The sequence below is a fragment of the Salmo salar genome, chromosome 21 (assembly GCF_965601325.2).
Source record: "Salmo salar chromosome 21, fSalSal1, whole genome shotgun sequence".
NCBI lineage: Eukaryota > Metazoa > Chordata > Actinopteri > Salmoniformes > Salmonidae > Salmo > Salmo salar.
Genome location: NC_138311.1, coordinates 45,729,582 through 45,747,441, shown reverse-complemented (window position 1 = coordinate 45,747,441; position 17,860 = coordinate 45,729,582). Strand labels below are relative to the sequence as shown.

General features: G+C 40.7%; 1 protein-coding gene across 1 annotated transcript in view; it reads left to right on the top strand.

Annotated features, from left to right (window-relative positions):
• The first annotated feature begins 1,024 nt into the window (after nt 1-1,024).
• pth2ra (parathyroid hormone 2 receptor a) overlaps nt 1,025-17,860 on the top strand; it is a 120,184-nt gene continuing 103,348 nt past the window's right edge. Inside the window, exons 1-5 of the mRNA XM_045704397.2 lie at nt 1,025-1,051; nt 5,601-5,700; nt 13,561-13,671; nt 14,040-14,167; nt 14,727-14,824. Of these exons, the coding sequence (XP_045560353.1) occupies nt 1,025-1,051; nt 5,601-5,700; nt 13,561-13,671; nt 14,040-14,167; nt 14,727-14,824 (464 nt within the window). The remainder of the gene's footprint in view (nt 1,052-5,600; nt 5,701-13,560; nt 13,672-14,039; nt 14,168-14,726; nt 14,825-17,860) is intronic.

The following is a 17,860-nucleotide window of genomic DNA, read 5'->3' as shown; positions in this document are numbered from 1 at the left end:
AGATCGAAGAGAGAGCGAGAGAAAGATAGGGGAAGAGAGAGAGTGGGAGAGAGAGGGGTGTAGAGAAAGATATATATATATATATAGAGAGAGAGAGAGAGAGAGAGAGAGAGAGAGAGAGAGAGAGAGAGAGAGAGAGAGAGAGAGAGAGAGAGAGAGAGAGAGAGAGAGAGAGAGAGAGGTCAACATCGGACGTGTTTCCCCCACTCGGTTGAAGAACGATTTTCTCCCTGTATTTCTCGGGCACCATCGTCCAAATTTCGTGTCTGTCCTTCTAACGAAGTTTCAGCACCATGGATAGCTCCTCCCCCTCTTCAGCACTGAAAAACGAAGACAGAAAAGAAAATCACGCAACTCAAACGGTCCTTGAATAGAAAAGTTTCTGAACTATTCCCTCAGTCAAGACTTGCTTTAAAGTGTTGTTTCTACTTATGATACATTATACAAGAGTAACAAAATCTCAACTTCTGTGCAGTCAAACCTGGAGAGTGATTCATGTATTAGGTGGAGTTTCGTGTCAGGCTGTGTAGCGCTGTTAGTTTCCTGTTCAATAATTTGAATGCTGAAATAACTGTGTGCACTGAATGGACACGGGCTGATTGTGGAAATTAAAGAAGAGAAAATTGTATTTTGCCGAACCACCAAAAGATCCCCGCGTCCTATAGTTTAGTGATATCAAGAGCACGTACCTTTTCAAGTCTTCACCAAGCTTGGCGAGGACCGGGAATTTGCGCGCTTCTCTCTAAAAGTGTAGACATTCGGAATGGATATATACACTTGTTCTGAGACGTCGTGGCAGGCTGTATATGCTATGTAGCCTACTGTATGGAAGAAGACATGTGTGTTATGGATAAGGAATTATTTTCATGTGTTTACAGGCGCTCTCTGACCTTTTCCTAGTTTTTGCGCTTGTGTTACCTGCGCGGGAAATTTATATTTTATGAACCTTTTAACTTTTATTTTTGAAGATTTTACAGTCATAGTCGAAACAAGTCTGATATTTAACATGTTTCCTAATACGGGAATGGTGAACCTGATGACGACCATGCAAGTCGGAATGGCAAATCATTTTTAACCGAAGTACTAATATTGAGTTTCAAACACCAGATAGCCAACGCTTTTTTTTTTTTACAAACAGCTATGAGAAAAAGTGCCTTGTTTGGAGGTATGGTGCAGTGGATCTTATGGAACTTCGTCTCATTCCTCCTGTGCTGGACTTTTGTTGACGCACAGGTAAGAAACAAAGCTTAGGCCAAATTGTTCAGCTGTGTTGGAAATATGACATTACATTTTGTTTTAGCAGCAAGTAGGGGTGCTGAGGGTTCTGTACTATCCCCAGAATTCTTTTTTTCCCTTCTTTTTTTTATCACAAAGGTATTACACTGGGCCTTTACTAGTAATGTATTAGTGGAACAATATAGCCATTTGTAGCTTTGTTGTTTAGATTTTGTTTTGATGAGTGCAATATGTTTAGAATAGTATAAATTGCCAAAGTTGAACATTGAGTAAAAAAGAATATCAGCTGTGGAAAATCGTTTTAGACTTTCATAATGAATCGATTATTTAACCCTGTTAAATACGACCAAGCATAGATCCAAATGAGGGGGTAAATTAATTACCCTTCAGAAATACTTATTATAGGACTCAAAAATGCCACATTGGGCTTCAATGGTACTGTAGGAATAATGTGTGGTAAGAAAACTGTGAAATTCTATTAAAATCACATCAAAATGGATGAAAAGTATTGTCATCCAAAAAGTATTGTCAAAATATTGTCTATTGGTATATAAATCTGAAATTAAGTTTTAATATGTCTGAAATGTCCAAATTGATCAACACGACCAATACTTTTTTGTATTTTGCAATCAAAAACATATATTTTTGGAAGGTAACATTTTTGTAGGTTTTCTATATTTAATTGTAGTAATATTTGGTTCCTTTTGGCTGAATTTGAAGAGTTAACCTCCTATCTTACTTCTTTGCTATAAAAGGAATGTTCGTCAATGTAAGTATTCTGACCTCCTAAACCACACCTTTAAATTGTAAAAAAAAAAAAGATGTATACCCTACCGTTCAAAAGTTTGAGGTCACTTAGAAATGTCCTTGTTTTTGAAAGAAAATCGATTTTTTTGTTCATTAAATGAACATCAAATTGATCAGAAATACAGTGTAGACATTGTTAATGTCTAAAATGACTATTGTAGCTGGAAATGGCAGATTTTTCATGGAATGTCGACATAGGTGCACAGAGGCCCATTATCAGCAACCATCACTCCTGTGCTCCAATGGCACATTGTGTTAGCTAATCTGTCACGTCCTGACCAGTAAAGGGGTTATTTGTTATTGTAGTTTGGCCAGGACGTGGCAGGGAGTGCTTGCTTTATGTGGTTCGGGGTTTGTTGGGATATGTATTTATGTGAGAGGGGTGTTTGTTTTATGTGTTCCGGGGTTTTTGCGTAATGTTCTTGTTTTGTATTTCTATGGTTTTCTATGTTGTGTATTTCTTTGTTGGCCTGGTATGGCTCTCAATCAGGAACAGCTGTACATCGTTGTTGCTGATTGGGAGTCATACTTAGGTAGCCCTTTCTTCACCTGTCTTTTGTGGGAGGTTGTTTCTGCAGTGCTATGTTTAGCCTGCAAGACTGTTTGTCGTTCGTTTGTTTTCTTGTTTTGTTCTTAAGTGTCTCAATAAAAGTAAAGATGAGCACTCAACCCGCTGCGCCTTGGTCTACTCCATATAACGACCGTTACATAATCCAAGTTTATCATTTTAAAAGGCTAATTGATCATTAGAAAACCCTTTTGCAATTATGTTAGCAGAGCTGAAAATGTTTGTGCTGATTACCGAGGCAATAAAACTGGCCTTCTTTAGACTAGTTTAGTATCTGGAGCATCGACATTTGTGTGTTTGATAACAGGCTCAAAATGGCCAGAAACAAAGAAATTTCTTCTGAAACTCGTCAGTCTATTCTTGTTCTGAGAAATGAAGGCTATTCCATGCGAGAAATTGCCAAGAAACTGAAGATCTCGTACAACGCTGTGTACTACTCCCTTCAGTATTGGGTTCTCAGGGGGGATGTTTTAACACAGCTTACAGTACCTGCATGTGCAGCAGATCTAAATCACTGACATGCCGTGACTAACATTTTCCCCTTCCCTGAGACCTAGAAAATGTTGTTCTTATTGTATAAATGAGAAGACAAATGGACTGAATTCATAATTTTGATCCTGTGAGACCCAATGATGTAAAGATGCAACATTTAATAAAGTGCATCCTGTACATGTCCTAAACTCAAAAATCATGCCAAACACTACATAGTTCATCTCTAGATGTATCTCTTAGTAGTATTTGTTCTGTGTCAGTATTATTATTGTGGCATCAGTCGGAAGCTTCTAAAACATTAGAAACCTGTCCACATATCAAAGACCACACTGGTCCCAAACACAAGCATATGGTGTAAGTCATTCAAGCAAGTACATTACTTGAAATTAACCAAGTAGAAAAAAAGACATTGAGAAAGAAACATTTTGAGCCAGAGCTAGAGATAGTTTTGTAAGTGTTGCAAAAACATAACATTGGGCTTAAAGGGTTGAGAAACTGAAACATTGGGACACATTCGTATTGATAGACAAATTAGAGAGATTGTTCTCCTTCTAAATTCTGCAAATATGGATAACCAAATACTTCAAGAGTAACTTTGATGCCCCCTCTACACATCAAAATAACAAATATTCATAACATGACCAGGTGACTTATTAAATCAGGAAACAGATTAAAGAAGGATTTTTAAACCTTGATCAAATTGAGATTGTGTATGGGTGCCAGAGGGTGAACGGGCAAGACAAAGTAGTACTAATATCATTCCATTTAATCTGCTCATCAATGGAGGTTCTTGGTCCCCATGCTCCCCCATGCTTCCCCATGCTCCCCCATGCTTTCCCATGCTTCCCCATGCTCCCTCATGCTTCCCTAAGCTTCCCCATGCTCCCCCATGCTTCCAGGCTTCCTTTGGACAAGAGCTGTCCATCACAGCACACATTCACCTTCTCTCGTTTCCCTTTCTATTTGATGCTTCTAATGTATCTGTGTCTGTGCCTGCAATGAACTGTTGAGGTTGTTAGCGTCTATAAGGTTGACCCCTAGTCAACTCCGTTCAATCAGTCAGGTGTATGTAATTCAGCCTGCCAGTGAAGGTCCATTCAGCTCCAGGCCTTGATGGACAAATATCAGTTACATTTTTCATGAATAGGTTTGCAATTCAAAGGAATACAGTACATAAGTTATGCATGTGGACCATGTAATATTGAAAAATGTTGTTCTGTGCAAGGTCATGCACCGTCTAAATACTGATTCACATGGCAACATGAAGCACATTCATAATCTTACTTTGAAAAGATATACAACCAGGAACTAAAATGTAAACACTTCAACTCCTTCCTGTACTTTAGGCTACTTCAGGATTGCAACAGGTCTTACACATAGACAGACTTAGAAGAGGTTTGTTTTTCCGTAAGGGACAAATATAACAACAGAACGAGCTAATAATAAAAAAAAGTAAAAGTCCTTTAACAATGTTTAATATTTTGAGTGGGATTTGAAAGGGAAGCATTACTCCAACTGAAGAACATTACATTCTCTTCCTCCTCCTGCTCCTAGTTCTCTGGTCTCAACGTCTCCACCATAATAAACAGCATGCTTATTATCAACAGGAAGATAAGGGGGGAAAGAAACGCACAAACAACAACATCATTAAACTCTTCTGTGGAATCCTCATTAGGTAGTTCAATGTGCACTACTTACTTATTTGTTAATCAGAGCTAAGAACTACAATAACATTAAAGTCCATGAAGAAGACTATTTGAAGAGTGAGCGAACGATCTGAAAATAATTGCTTGCTCTTCTGGCCTGCAGTCTGGTAATTTACTTTGGAAGTGCTGAAATTCTGCAGCAACTATGATAGAAATAATGCATATCGTCGCTGTCTGATGTCCAAAACTGAACATTTTCAGGAAATTGAAAAAAATGACCATATTTTACCATGAACGAACATGAAACATTTTTGAATACATTTTCTTGGTCCTAGAGTCATGAAATTTTCAGAGTACACTTAGGAAACTTACTGTTACTGTTTTTAGTTTAAAAAAATGTTTTCTATGAGGTTTTCATCAGACAACGATATCCATTATTCACAGTTCCTCAGGTGTGATGTGGGTGCATTATTCTTCATGAAGCTTGCATAAAAACATTTTTATTTTTAATGTGTAGCATTTGTTATCTCTTTACATTGTGATATTGTCACTGTCATATGTCTTTCATTACTTGTAAATCAGGTTAGAGAAAATGTGTGACAAATCTTCAAGTCTCTGTGTGAAATAAGGTGGCAATCAGATCATAGCAGATAAAAGTTATCACTGCTGAACTCTAGCATAGCCTGTAAGGTATTGATCTGTTTAAAGAGCGACTCCATTCCAGTGGCTGAATTCAACCTTTCCCCACCCAAGCTAGGAGTGCTGTGATGCAAAAATTTGGTAGAGTTTTGACACAAGTGACCTAAAATTCCTCGTTAAACTGTTAAACTCCCACTGCTTGTTGCCTGCAGGGTGGATCTGAGGAGAGCCTGACAGCAGAGGAGCAGATGTACATTCTGTATGACATTAAACTCCAGTGCCACCGGAACCTCTCCACCCGCAACCCAGCCGGTAATACAACATCCAACATGCCCTAACATGCCCTATGTCTGTGACACTGTACTGCTTCCGCTACTGTATAGGCAAACATACAGTAAGTAAGTGTGAAGTAAGTATGAATTGCTGTTGATAAGAGCGTCTGCTAGATTACTAAAATGTTAAAATAAAATAAAAGATACTTCATACTCCAGTGTAGCCAGAATCTCTGCATCCACAAACCTACAGGTAATGAGAACATAAAGACTGGCACCTCAGACATATCATGATACTTGTTACTTTTATCTCTTATTCTTATCCATATTTTTTGAAACTGCACTGTCGGTTGGCGCTCGTAAGTAAGCATTTCACTGTAAGGTCTACTGTTGTATTCGGCGCATGTGACTAATAAAATTTGATTTGATTTGACACTGTGGTACTGCCTAAGATATAGCTAGGTGGACCTCTGTAAGTAGGCGTACAAGTGTGATAAACTTTCCTGAAGGTGTGGGGGACTCAGATCACTTCCTGCATTTCAACACATTTTGCTATGGCGCAGAGAGAAACATTTGCAGTTTAATCATTCTACTCTACACATTTTGTCATGAGGCTAAGAGAAAATGTTGCAGTTTCAAAGCAAATATTGCAATTCTACACTTTTTGCCATTTGGCAGGGGGGAAAAATGCTGTTTTATAGCGCATCAAATGTTATTTGTCACATGCGCCGAATACAAAAGGTGTAGACCTTCCTGTGAAATGCTTACCTAAAAGCCCTTAGCCAACAATGCAGTTCAAGAAAGAGTTAAGAAAATATTTTCTAAATAAACTAAAGTAAAAAATAATATAAAATAACAATAATGAGGCTATATACAAGGGGTACCAGTACAGAGTCAATGTGCGGTGGTACAGGTTAGTCGTGGTAATTTGTACTTGTACAGTTGATGTCGGAAGTTTACATACACCTTAGCCAAATACATTTAAACTCAGTTTTTCACAATTCCTGACATTTAATCCTAGTAAAAATTCCTTGTCTAAGGTCAGTTAGGATCATCACTTTATTTTAAGAACGTGAAATGTCAGAATAATAGTAGAGTGATTCAGCTTTTCTTTCTTTCATCACATTCCCAGTGGGTCAGAAGTTTACATACACTCAATTAGTATTTGGTAGTATTGCCTTTAAATTGTTTAACTTGGGTCAAACGTTTCAGGTAGCCTTCCACAAGCTTCCCACAATAAGTTGGGTGAATTTTGACCCATTCCTCCTGACAGAGCTGGTGTAACTGAGGCAGGTTTGTAGTCCTCCTTGCTCGCACATGCTTTTTCAATTCTGCCCACACATTTTCTATAGGATTGAGGTCAGGGCTTTGTGATGGCCACTCCAATACCTTGACTTTGTTGTCCTTAAGCCATTTTGCCACAACCTTGGAAGTATGCTTAGGGTCATTGTGCATTTGGAAGACCCATTTGCGACCAAGCTTTAACTTCCTGACTGATGTCTTGAGATGTTGCTTCAATATATCCACATAGTTTTCCTCCTCATGATGCCATCTATTTTGTGAAGTGCACCAGTCCCTCCTGCAGCAAAGCACCCCCACAAAATGACACTGCCAGCCCTGTGCTTCATGGTTGGGATGGTGTTCTTCAGCTTGCAAGCCACCCCCTTTTCCTCCAAACATAATGATGACCATTATGGCCAAACAGTTATATTTTTGTTTCATCAGACCAGAGGACATTTCTCCAAAAAGTACGATCTTTGTCTGGCTTTTTTATTGCGGTTTTGGAGCAGTGGCTTCTTCCTTGCTGAGCGGCCTTTCAGGTTATGTCGATATAGGGACTCGTTTTACTGTGGATACAGATACTTTTGTACCTGTTTCCCCCCAGCATCTTCACAAGGTCCTTTGCTGTTGTTCTGGGATTGATTTGCACTTCTCGCACCAAAGTACATTAATCTCATAGGAGACAGAATGCTGAGCGGAATGACGGCTGTGTGGTCCCATGTGTTTATACTTGCATACTATTGTTTGTACAGATGAACATGGTACCTTCAGGCGTTTGGAAATTGCTCCAAAGGATGAACCAGACTTGTGGAGGTCTACAATTTCTTTCTGAGGTCTTGGCTGATTTTTTTTGATTTTCCCATGATGTCAAGCAGAGGCACTGAGTGTGAAGGTAGGCCTTGAAATACATCCACAGGTACACATCCAATTGACTCAAATTATGTAAATGATGTCAATTAGCCTATCAGAAGCTTCTAAAGCCATGACATCATATTCTGGAATTTTCCAAGCTGTTTAAAGGCACAGTCAACTTAGTGTATGTAAACTTCTGACCCACTGGAATTGTGATGCAGTGAATTACAAGTTAAATAATCTGTCTGAAAACAATTGTTGGAAAAATGACTTGTGTCATGCACAAAGTAGATGCCCTAACCGACTTTCCAAAACTATAGTTTGTTAACAAGAAATTTGTGGACTGGTTGAAAAACCAGTTTTAATGACTCCAACCTAAGTGTATGTAAATTTCCGACTTCAATTATAGGTCTGGGTAAAATTACTGTGCATAGATAATAGACTGTGTTAAATGCAATGTTAAAACAAATGGGGGGGTGTCAATGTAAATTGTCCGGGTGGCCATTTTATTAATTGTTCAGCAGTCTTATGGCTTGGGGGTTGAAGCTGTTAAGGAGCATTTTGGTCCCAGACTTGGCAGAGAGAACAGTCTATGACTTGGGCAACTGGAGTCTTTGACCATTTTTTGGGCCTTCCTCAAACACTGCCTGGTATATAGGTCCTAGATGGCAGGAAGCTTGGCCCCAGTGATGTACTGGGCCGTAAGCACTACCCTCTGTAGCGCCTTAAGGTCAGTTGCCGACCAGTCGCCATACTAGGCAATAATGCAACCGGTCAGGATACTTTCGATTGTGCAGCTGTAGAACCTTTTGAGGATCTGGGGACTCATGCCAAATCTTTTCAGTCTCCTGAGGGGGAAAAGGTGTTTGGACCATGATAGTTCGTTGGTGATGTGGACACCAAGTAACTTGAAACTCTTGACCCACTCCACTACAGCCCCATCGATGTTAATCGGGGCCTGTTCGGCCCGCCTTTTCCTGTAGTCCACGATCAGCTCATTTGTCTTGCTCACATTGAGGGAGAGGTTGTTGTCCTGACACCACACTGCCAGGTCTTTTACCTTCTCCCTATTGGCTGTCTCATCGTTGTCAGTGATCAGGCCTACCACTGTGGTGTCATCAGCAAACTTAATGATGGTGTTGGAGTCGTGTTTGGACACGCACTCGTAGGTGAACAGGGAGTCCAGGAGGAGACTGAACACGCACCCCTGAGGGGCCCCAGTGTTGAGGATCAGCGTTGCAGATGTGTTGTTGCCTTCCCTTACCACCTAGGGGCGGCCTGTCAGGAAGTCCAGGAACAGTTGCAGAGGGAAGTGTTAGTCCCAGGGTCCTTAGCTTAGCGATGAGCTTTGTGGGCACTATGTTGTTCAATGCTGAGCTGTAGTCAGTGAACAACATTCTTACATAGGTGTTCCTATTGTCGAGGTGGGAAAGGGCAGTGTGGAGTGCGATTGAGATTGCCTCGTCTGTGGATCTGTTGGGGCAGTATGGGTCTAGGGTTTCTGGGATGATGGTGTTGATGTGAGCCATTCAAAGCAATTCATGGCTACCGATGTGAGTGCTACGGGGTTGTAATCATTTAGGCAGGTTACCTTCTCTTCCTTGGTCACAGGGACTATGGTGATCTGCTTGAAACATGTAGGTATTACAGACTCAGTCAGGGAGAGGTTGAAAATGTCAGTGAAGTCTCTTGCCAGTTGGTCCGTACATGCTTTGAGTACATGTCCTGGTAATCCGCCTGGCCTGGCAGATTTGTGAATGTTCCCAAGTGGTGCAGTGATCTATGGCACTGCATGTCAGTGCAAGAGGCGTCACTACGGTCCCTGGTTCGAGTCCAGGCTGTATCACATCCGGCCGTGATTGGGAGTCCCATAAGGTGGCGCACAATTGGCCCAGCGTCGTCCGGGGTAGGCCATCATTGTAAATAAGAATTTTTTGTTAACTGACTTGCCTAGTTAAATAAAGGTTAAACAATTTATTTTTTTTTTAATGTTGACCTGTTTAAAGGTCTTGCTCACATCGGCTACGGAGAGTGTGATCACAGAGTCATCTGGAACAGCTGGTGCTGTCATGCATGATTCAGTGTTGCTTGCATCGAAGGGAGCATAAAAGGCATTTAGCTCTTCTGGTAGGCTCGCGTCACTGGGCAGCTCGCGGCTGGGTTTCCCTTTGTAGTCCGTAATAGTTTTCAAGCCCTCCGACGAGCGTTGGAGCCGGTGTAGCAGGATTCAATCTTAATCCTGTATTGACACCTTTCCTGTTTGATGGTTCGTCTGAGGGCATAGCGGGATTTCTTATAAGCGTTCGTATTAGTGTCCCGTTCCTTGAAAGCGGCAGCTCTTGCCTTTAGCTCATATTTGCCAAATGCAGGGTGAGGGAGAGCTTTGTATGCGTCTCTGTGTGTGGAGTAAAGGTGGCCTAGAGTTTTTTTCCTCTGGTGGCACGTGAAAAGCTGGTAGAAATGACGTAAAATGGATTTAAGTTTGCTTGCATTAAATTCCCCGGCCACTAGGAGCATCGCTTCTCGATTAGCATTTTCTTGTTTGCTTATGGCTTTATACAGCTCGTTGAGTGTGGTCTTGGTACCAGCATCTGTTTGTGGTGGTAAATAGATGGCTACAAATAATATAGATGAGAACTCCCTTGGTAGATAGTGTTCTACAGCTGCACCATCGAGAGCATCCTGACTGGTTGCATCACCGCCTGGTGTGGCAACTTCTCAGCATCCAACCACATGGCGCTACAGAGAGTCGTGCGTATGGCCCAGTACATCACTGAAGCCAAGCTTCCTGCCATCCAGGACCTCTATACCAGGAAGTGTCAGAGGAAGGCCCTAAAGTTTGTTAAAGACTCAAGCCACCCGTGTCATAGACTGTTCTCTCTGCTACCGCACGGCAAGCGGTACCAGAGTGACAAGTCTAGGTCCAAAACACTCCTTAACAGCTTCTACCCCCAAGCCATAAGACTGCTGAACAATTAGTCAAATGGCCACCCGGACTATTTACATTAACACCCCCTGCTCCATTTGTTTTTACACTGCTGCTACTTGCTGTCTATTATCTATGCATAGTCACTTTACCCATATCTTCATGTACATATTTCTTCAATTACCTCTAACCTGTACCCCCGCACATTGACACGGTACCGGTACCCCCTGTATATAGCCTCATTATAGTTTTTTATTGTGTTACTTTCTTTTTACATTAGTATATTTAGTAAATATTTTCTCAACGGTTATCTTTCTTAAAACGGAGTTGTTGGTTAAGGGCTTGTAAGTAAGCATGTCACAGTAAGGTTGTATTCGGCGCATGTGACAAATATTTTTTTTTTTATTATGTTCCAGAATTAGAATACAAGTAAAGGACATAATAAATCAGTCTGCACACGCAAATTAGAGTGATGACAACGTAGTGAATGCAATTCGAATCATACAGATGACAGAGAATCATCGCACTACGGTCTTAATCATGCCTGAGGGGAGGCATATTTCCTAGATGAAACTCACTGACCCTCAGCCTTAGCCCATCCCAATTCCTGCATCATCTTGGTCTTAATGCCTTGTTGATTCATCAGCACTCATTTCTGTAGCTATCCTCAGTGTAAATTTGTGCAAGATTAAAGCTACAGAATGTTGCTTCCGGGGAACAACAAGGTGAAACTCTCTGAATGTTTCCCTGGCAGCCTCTAATGGGTTGACCTGAAAACCCAAAACTGTAGTTGGCACACCTTTGTCTGGCTGGCCGAAAGGACATTTTGGATTGGTTTGACTCACTTTGACACACTTCCATGGATTCTCTGCTGATGACAGAACAGAACAAATAGACTCAGTTGACAACAGTTGACAGCTGCTAGAATGAAGATGATGTTACAATGTTATATTCATAATTAATTTCATATAATATGAAAAGTTATTCGTAGTGGCATATTTAAAACAACAGATAAAAAAAACTCTCAGGGAAACAAGACACGTTTCTTTGAATCTGTTCCTATGTTTTCAGGGGCCAGTGGATCAGGCAATTTAACAGTTAAGAAATCAGTGACAGTAGAAGACATATCTTTGAACTCAAACTTTCCAAATTTACAATGTTTTATTATTAATTTCTTCTCCTCTCCTACCCTATCCTCCCCTCCCTTCCTCTGGCTTTTTACATTCACTCAGCCGAAGGTCATACTACATTTTGTTTCATTAATGAGTGATGAATCTGTGAGGTAATGAATGTAGACATATACTATCCCGGTTTGAATCTAAGATGAGTCTCACCTTCACCTATGTATCAATGCCTGTCTGCTGGTGGGATGTAAGGGAAGTTCATAGAGGAGCACTAGGTTCTCTTAAAGGCATGCACATCCCTTCTGCTACTGTAAGGTCAAGGTGAAGAAGACATAGTATACTGGGAATAAACTGTACATGCTCTGAATGTTCTGTAACCTAACATCCCACGACTTCATTAATTGGGATATTCACGTGATAATGCTCTCGAAGACGGTGTTGGGAGGATATATTGGCACGAGTGTTGTCAGGCCCTGGACGAAGTCGACGGCCGGCAAACCATGCCAGAATATCCTCCAAACACCGGCTTTGAGGGCATTATCACTTTTATACAACTGGTTACAAACATATTCAAATAATGATTGACATATTTTCATAAACTTTATTTTGATGAATTTATTCATACTATTTCATCCTTCCACAAGATACAGTCCCGACACAAATCTAGAGATGCTACCCAGGCCGGCTGATCGTTAATTTTATCGATTCGGTTGCCAGAGATGTGACCCAGTAGTTCGTTGTAAATGTTCCATTGCCATACTAGCTGACAACATTCTTATCCCTTGGTTGCTAGCTAGCCAACTACGGCTAACTTACAGCCAAGGTCAAACAGTGCAGCCAGAATAACAGCAAAGTAGCTGCATTTGCATTTGTTTAAGTTGTTTTCTAGTGACATTTATTTAGATACATCCATAACAATGAGCTAATGATACACGATTTCACCTGGCATAGAAAATGTGCTCACTCGTCAGGACACTGTTGTTTAGAGCAGAGGAGCTAGCCAACAACACAGCTAGCACAATCACTTCAAACTGAAGCTGGAAAGACTGCAAACTTGCTGCATTTAGTTTTGTTTTACCTGTTTTCTATTTCATTTCTTTGTATACTGTATATCAATAAAAATGAATCCGTTTTCATGATTTCGACTGACTGAGAAAGTTGCCTGTCTGTCTCCTCCCGAACACGTTCATTACTATGGGACAGCTGGATATCGAATTTCAATATTGAAACAATGTTGCAAATGTTGGAGAGACAGACAGCAAGGGTTTATACAAATCTCTGCTGTTGAATATCAAATGCTAGTCTAAAAGAAATGTGAGAATGTCTAGATGAGATCAAGTTCATAAATTTGCCTGGATGGGCTCATGAGACAGTGGATTGTGCAGTGAGATGAAACAGAGTAAATAGGTATTTTAACGTCATAGCTTTAGCCGGTGGTAACTTGTGGAAAAGACACCGGCTGCAGTGCAGTTTTAATCAATCACCACCCAGGATTAGATCCACCCGTTGTATAAAATCAATATAACTCATATGATCAAGCTATAAAATTATCCAAAGTGTACAATGCTGTCTTCAAATGTCAATATAGTAGAACCTCAAAGTTAGGAACGTTTCAATATTGGAACAACCTCCATTTCCAACGTGTTCCTACTGTGTCTCTGAGGTCCTGCACCGGTCACACACTGTTGTTGAAAAGAGTGTCCTGCCTCTTCTCTAGATGACCTCTGCCCCCCTGGTTGGGATGGCCTTATCTGCTGGCCTCAGGGTCACCCAGCAGCTGTCACCAAGGTCCCCTGCCCCAGCTACATCTTCGACTTCAACCACAAAGGTAGGTGACACCCCACTCTGCATGCATGGCAGAACAGGTTCCAGGTTCCCCATAGAAATATCATTTGAACACAACATCTCTGTGTTGTTCCCCTCTACCTGTGTATGGTTGATACATAGCTAGTTTATATTAATACTTGAATTATGTATTGTCTAATCTAAGTATACAGATAAAGTATTATGACAAACAACTCTGCCTGCATGGGAGAATGAGTTCCCGGTTACCAATGTATGATTGATATAGTGCATTTTTTGTGGATTTATAGTGACTTTAGAAATTTGAATTATGTACTGCCTCACTTGAGGTGCCAAGTGAAACCAAGTAAGCTACAGAGATACAGTATGTTGATTTGTTGATATATATTACAGGTCATGCCTACAGGAAGTGTGACATCAATGGGTCGTGGGTGTTTGTGGAGAGCCTGAACAGGACATGGCCTAACTACTCAGAGTGTCTGGGCCCTGGGTTCTTGAAGCCAAGCAACGAGAGGGGGAAAGTGAGTACTGTTCTGTAGCTACTGCAGCTGCCTTATCCCCACATATGCAGGAAACCCTACAATGCCACTGTATATATTGTATTGTCTTTTAGCAGATGGTTTTATCCAAAGCCAGTTATCCATACAGTATATGATATATTTAGCATATGTGGATCAACCCTAATGTTGTCATTCTCACTCCTACTGAGCAACTGGGTCAATTACATGGCTGTTTCAGCTAGTAACATCTCTGTTAGGGAAGCTTTACAGTAATACAGATGTAGGATCTTAATTTGAGCCAGTTTGCTACACCAGGGAATTAATCATGCAACAAAAGGAAATGTGAATTATTATATGTATGATAATTAATGGACATTTTTGTAGGGGTTGATACATTTTCTTTTAGGGCAAATCAAGTCTGACATTTCTAAGTGGAAATTACAAACTTTAGAAGCCTTAATAAAAGTCAAATACACTACAAGTTAGCATTTCCTGCTGTGCAAGAAAATTCTCAGCAACAAAAGAGTGATCCAATTAAGATCCTACATCTGTACCTACAGTACCTGTATCCTCTTTCCAGCAGGACTTCTTTGAGCGTCTCTATGTCATGTACACCGTTGGCTACGCTGTGTCCTTCAGCTCTCTACTAGTGGCTATCTTCATCATCGGATACTTTAGGTGAGTGTGTGTGTGTGTGTGTGTGTGTGTGTGTGTGTGTGTGTGTGTGTGTGTGTGTGTGTGTGTGTGTGTGTGCTTGTGTGTGTGGTTTGGTTTTACTATCCTTGTGGTGACCAGAAGTCCTCACAAGGATAGTAATAAAAGGAACATTTGGACAAGTGGGGACATTTCGCCAGTCCCCACAAGGAAGAAAGCTTTAGGGTTAGGGTCACAATTAGGGTTAGAATTAAGGTTTAGGTTAGGAGTTTGGGGTTACGGTTAGGGTCAAGGTTAAGGGTCAGGGAAAATAGGATTTTGAATGGGAATCATTTTTGGGGCCCCGAAAAGTATAGTAAAACAAACGTGTGTGTGTGTGTGTGTGTTTGCGCCTGTCTGTGTGCATACTTGCGTGCGTGCATGAGCATGTCTTTCTGAAAGAGTGTGAGAGGCTTCCAGTAATAATCAATAGATGAAAACAGACATAGGCCTAATGGGAGTTTGGCTCAGGCAAATGAGAACTAGGAAAGCCAGTGTGGAAATAGCAGTTTCCTGGCTGTGCACTGCAGAGTGTGAAAATACATTTGGCAACATGGAAATGCAGAGTAATCTGAAATGAAAGCAAATGGGTTGAAAAAAGCCCAAATACTCCAAACATTGAGAGGAGGGATATTAAAGTAAAGAATAAAGATTTTAAGCAGAGTCAAGAAGCCATTTTAGATAGGGTTTCTGAGAAAGTGAGTATGTTTCAAGGCCAACAAACAATAAGCAAATAGAAAGACCTGGCAGCAGTACTGGTTAAGTTTTAGTCCGTCATTAAATTGTCTCATTAGTCATATTGAATGATGCAGATAGACGGGTTGGTTGTTTAGCAACAAAACCAAGTCTGATTAAACCAAGATTGAACTCTATGGCCTGAATGCCAAGAGTCACGTCTGGAGGTAACCTGGCACCATCCCTACGGTGAGGCATGGTGGTGGCAGCATCATGCTGTGGGGATGTTTTTCTGCGGCAGGGACTGGGGAGACTAGTCAGGATCAAGGGAAAAATGAATGGAGCAAAGTACAGGGCGATCCTTGATGAAAACCTGCTCCAGAGCGCTAAGTACCTCAGACTGGGGCGAAGATTCACCTCAAACAGGACAACGACCCTAAGCTCACAGCCAAGACAACATAGGAGTGGCTTTGGGACAAGTGTCTGAATGTCCTTGAGTGGCCCAGCCAGAGCCCGGACTTGAACCCGATCGAACATCTCTGAAGAGATGTAAAAATAGCTGAGCAGTGACGCTCCCCATCCAAGCTGACAGAGCTTGTGAGGATCTACATAGAAGAATCAGAGAAACTCCCCAAATACAGATGTGCCAAGCTTGTAGTATCATACCCAAGAAGACTCAATGCTGTAAACGCTGCCAAAGGTGCTTCAATAAAGTAAACTTATGTAAATGTGATATTTCAGTAGTTTTTTTCTAAAATTCTTAAACCCTGTTCATGAATTGTCATTATGGGGTATTGTTTGTAGATTGATGAAGGGAAAAAAACAATTTCATATATTTTAGAATATGACTGTAATGTAACAAAATGTGGAAAAAGTCAAGGGGTCTAAATACTTTCCGAATGCACTGAATGTTTCACCTCCAAATGTTTATTGAAGCATAAATACCTTCACACAATGAGCACTTGTTGTCTCTCAAATATATTACATTTTAGTCATTTAGCAGAAACTCTTATCCAGAGCAACTTACAGTAGTGAATGCATACAATTCATTTCATTCATTTTTTTTTTCTTCCCCCTACTGGCCCCCCGTGGGAATCGAACCCACAACCCTGGCGTTTCAAACACCATTGCAAACACCATGCTCTACCAACTGAGCCACAGGGAGGACAAGTGTTGTTATAGTTGTTGGTTAACTAGCTAGTTAATTTTTACCATATTAGCATAGACATGACATCAGTCAAAACACCTCAAAACAAGACGTGGTATCAATAACACGATACAACGAGCTGAAATGAGTCACCTACGATTCCCCACATGGCAGCTTCTTGTCATTGTTGCTAGGTATCTGACTGTTCAGAATCATAAAAACGCATGCCTTCTGGCCACATCGATGCGTGTGTATCATTTTCGTGATGTTGTCAGATAAATATGAAACTCTCTCGATGAACAGACTCAAGAGAAATAGTATATAATGATAATAATATTAGTCATCGACCATGTGCTTCAAAGCAAGACCATGTTTACTCCTCCTGAAGTTGATGTTTTCAATTTCAAGCACAAACCACCACAACATTCACTTCAGTGTGCTCCTTATGGGCAGGTCTTGTTCCCACTCCAAACCCAAACAGAGAGAGGAAGCAGTGAGCACCCTCAAAGTATTTATGTTACATTTGGATGAGTAGGAAGAATAATTTTATTTTACTTATTAAACTAGGCAAGTCAGTTAAGAACAAATTCTTATTTACAATCACGGTCTACACTGCCCAAACCCAGATGACGCTGGACCACTTGTGCACCGCCCTATGGGACTCCCAATCACGACCGGTTGTGATACAGCCTGGATTCAAACCAGGGTGTCTGTAGTGACACCTCAAGCACTGAAATGCAGTGCCTTAGACTGCTGCACCACTCGGGAGCCCAAGGAAACTTTGGTCAAGTGCAGTTGAAGAATATTCATCTCCGATGTACTGGTGTTGTCAACTCTCTCTCTCCTCTTAAATCAAATCAAGTTGCAAATGAGCACTTGTTCTCAACTAGCCTACTTGGTTAAATAAAGGTGAAATAAAAAAAATATATATATAAAATTGGTCGCGTACGTAGATTAGCAGATGCTGTAGTGGGTGCAGCAAAATGCTTATGTTACTAGCTCCTAACAATGCAGTGAAATGTCAAAGTAGACAAATAATGTATATTTTTCTTTTACAAAAAACAATCTCGAAATGTCGGAACGAATCCAATTAACCCAAATAACACTAACAGTAATCCAAATAAAATCTATTCGTCTATACACTGGATTAATTTACACAAGATATACTACGAATGATATCTGCATTATTACCCTCCCTC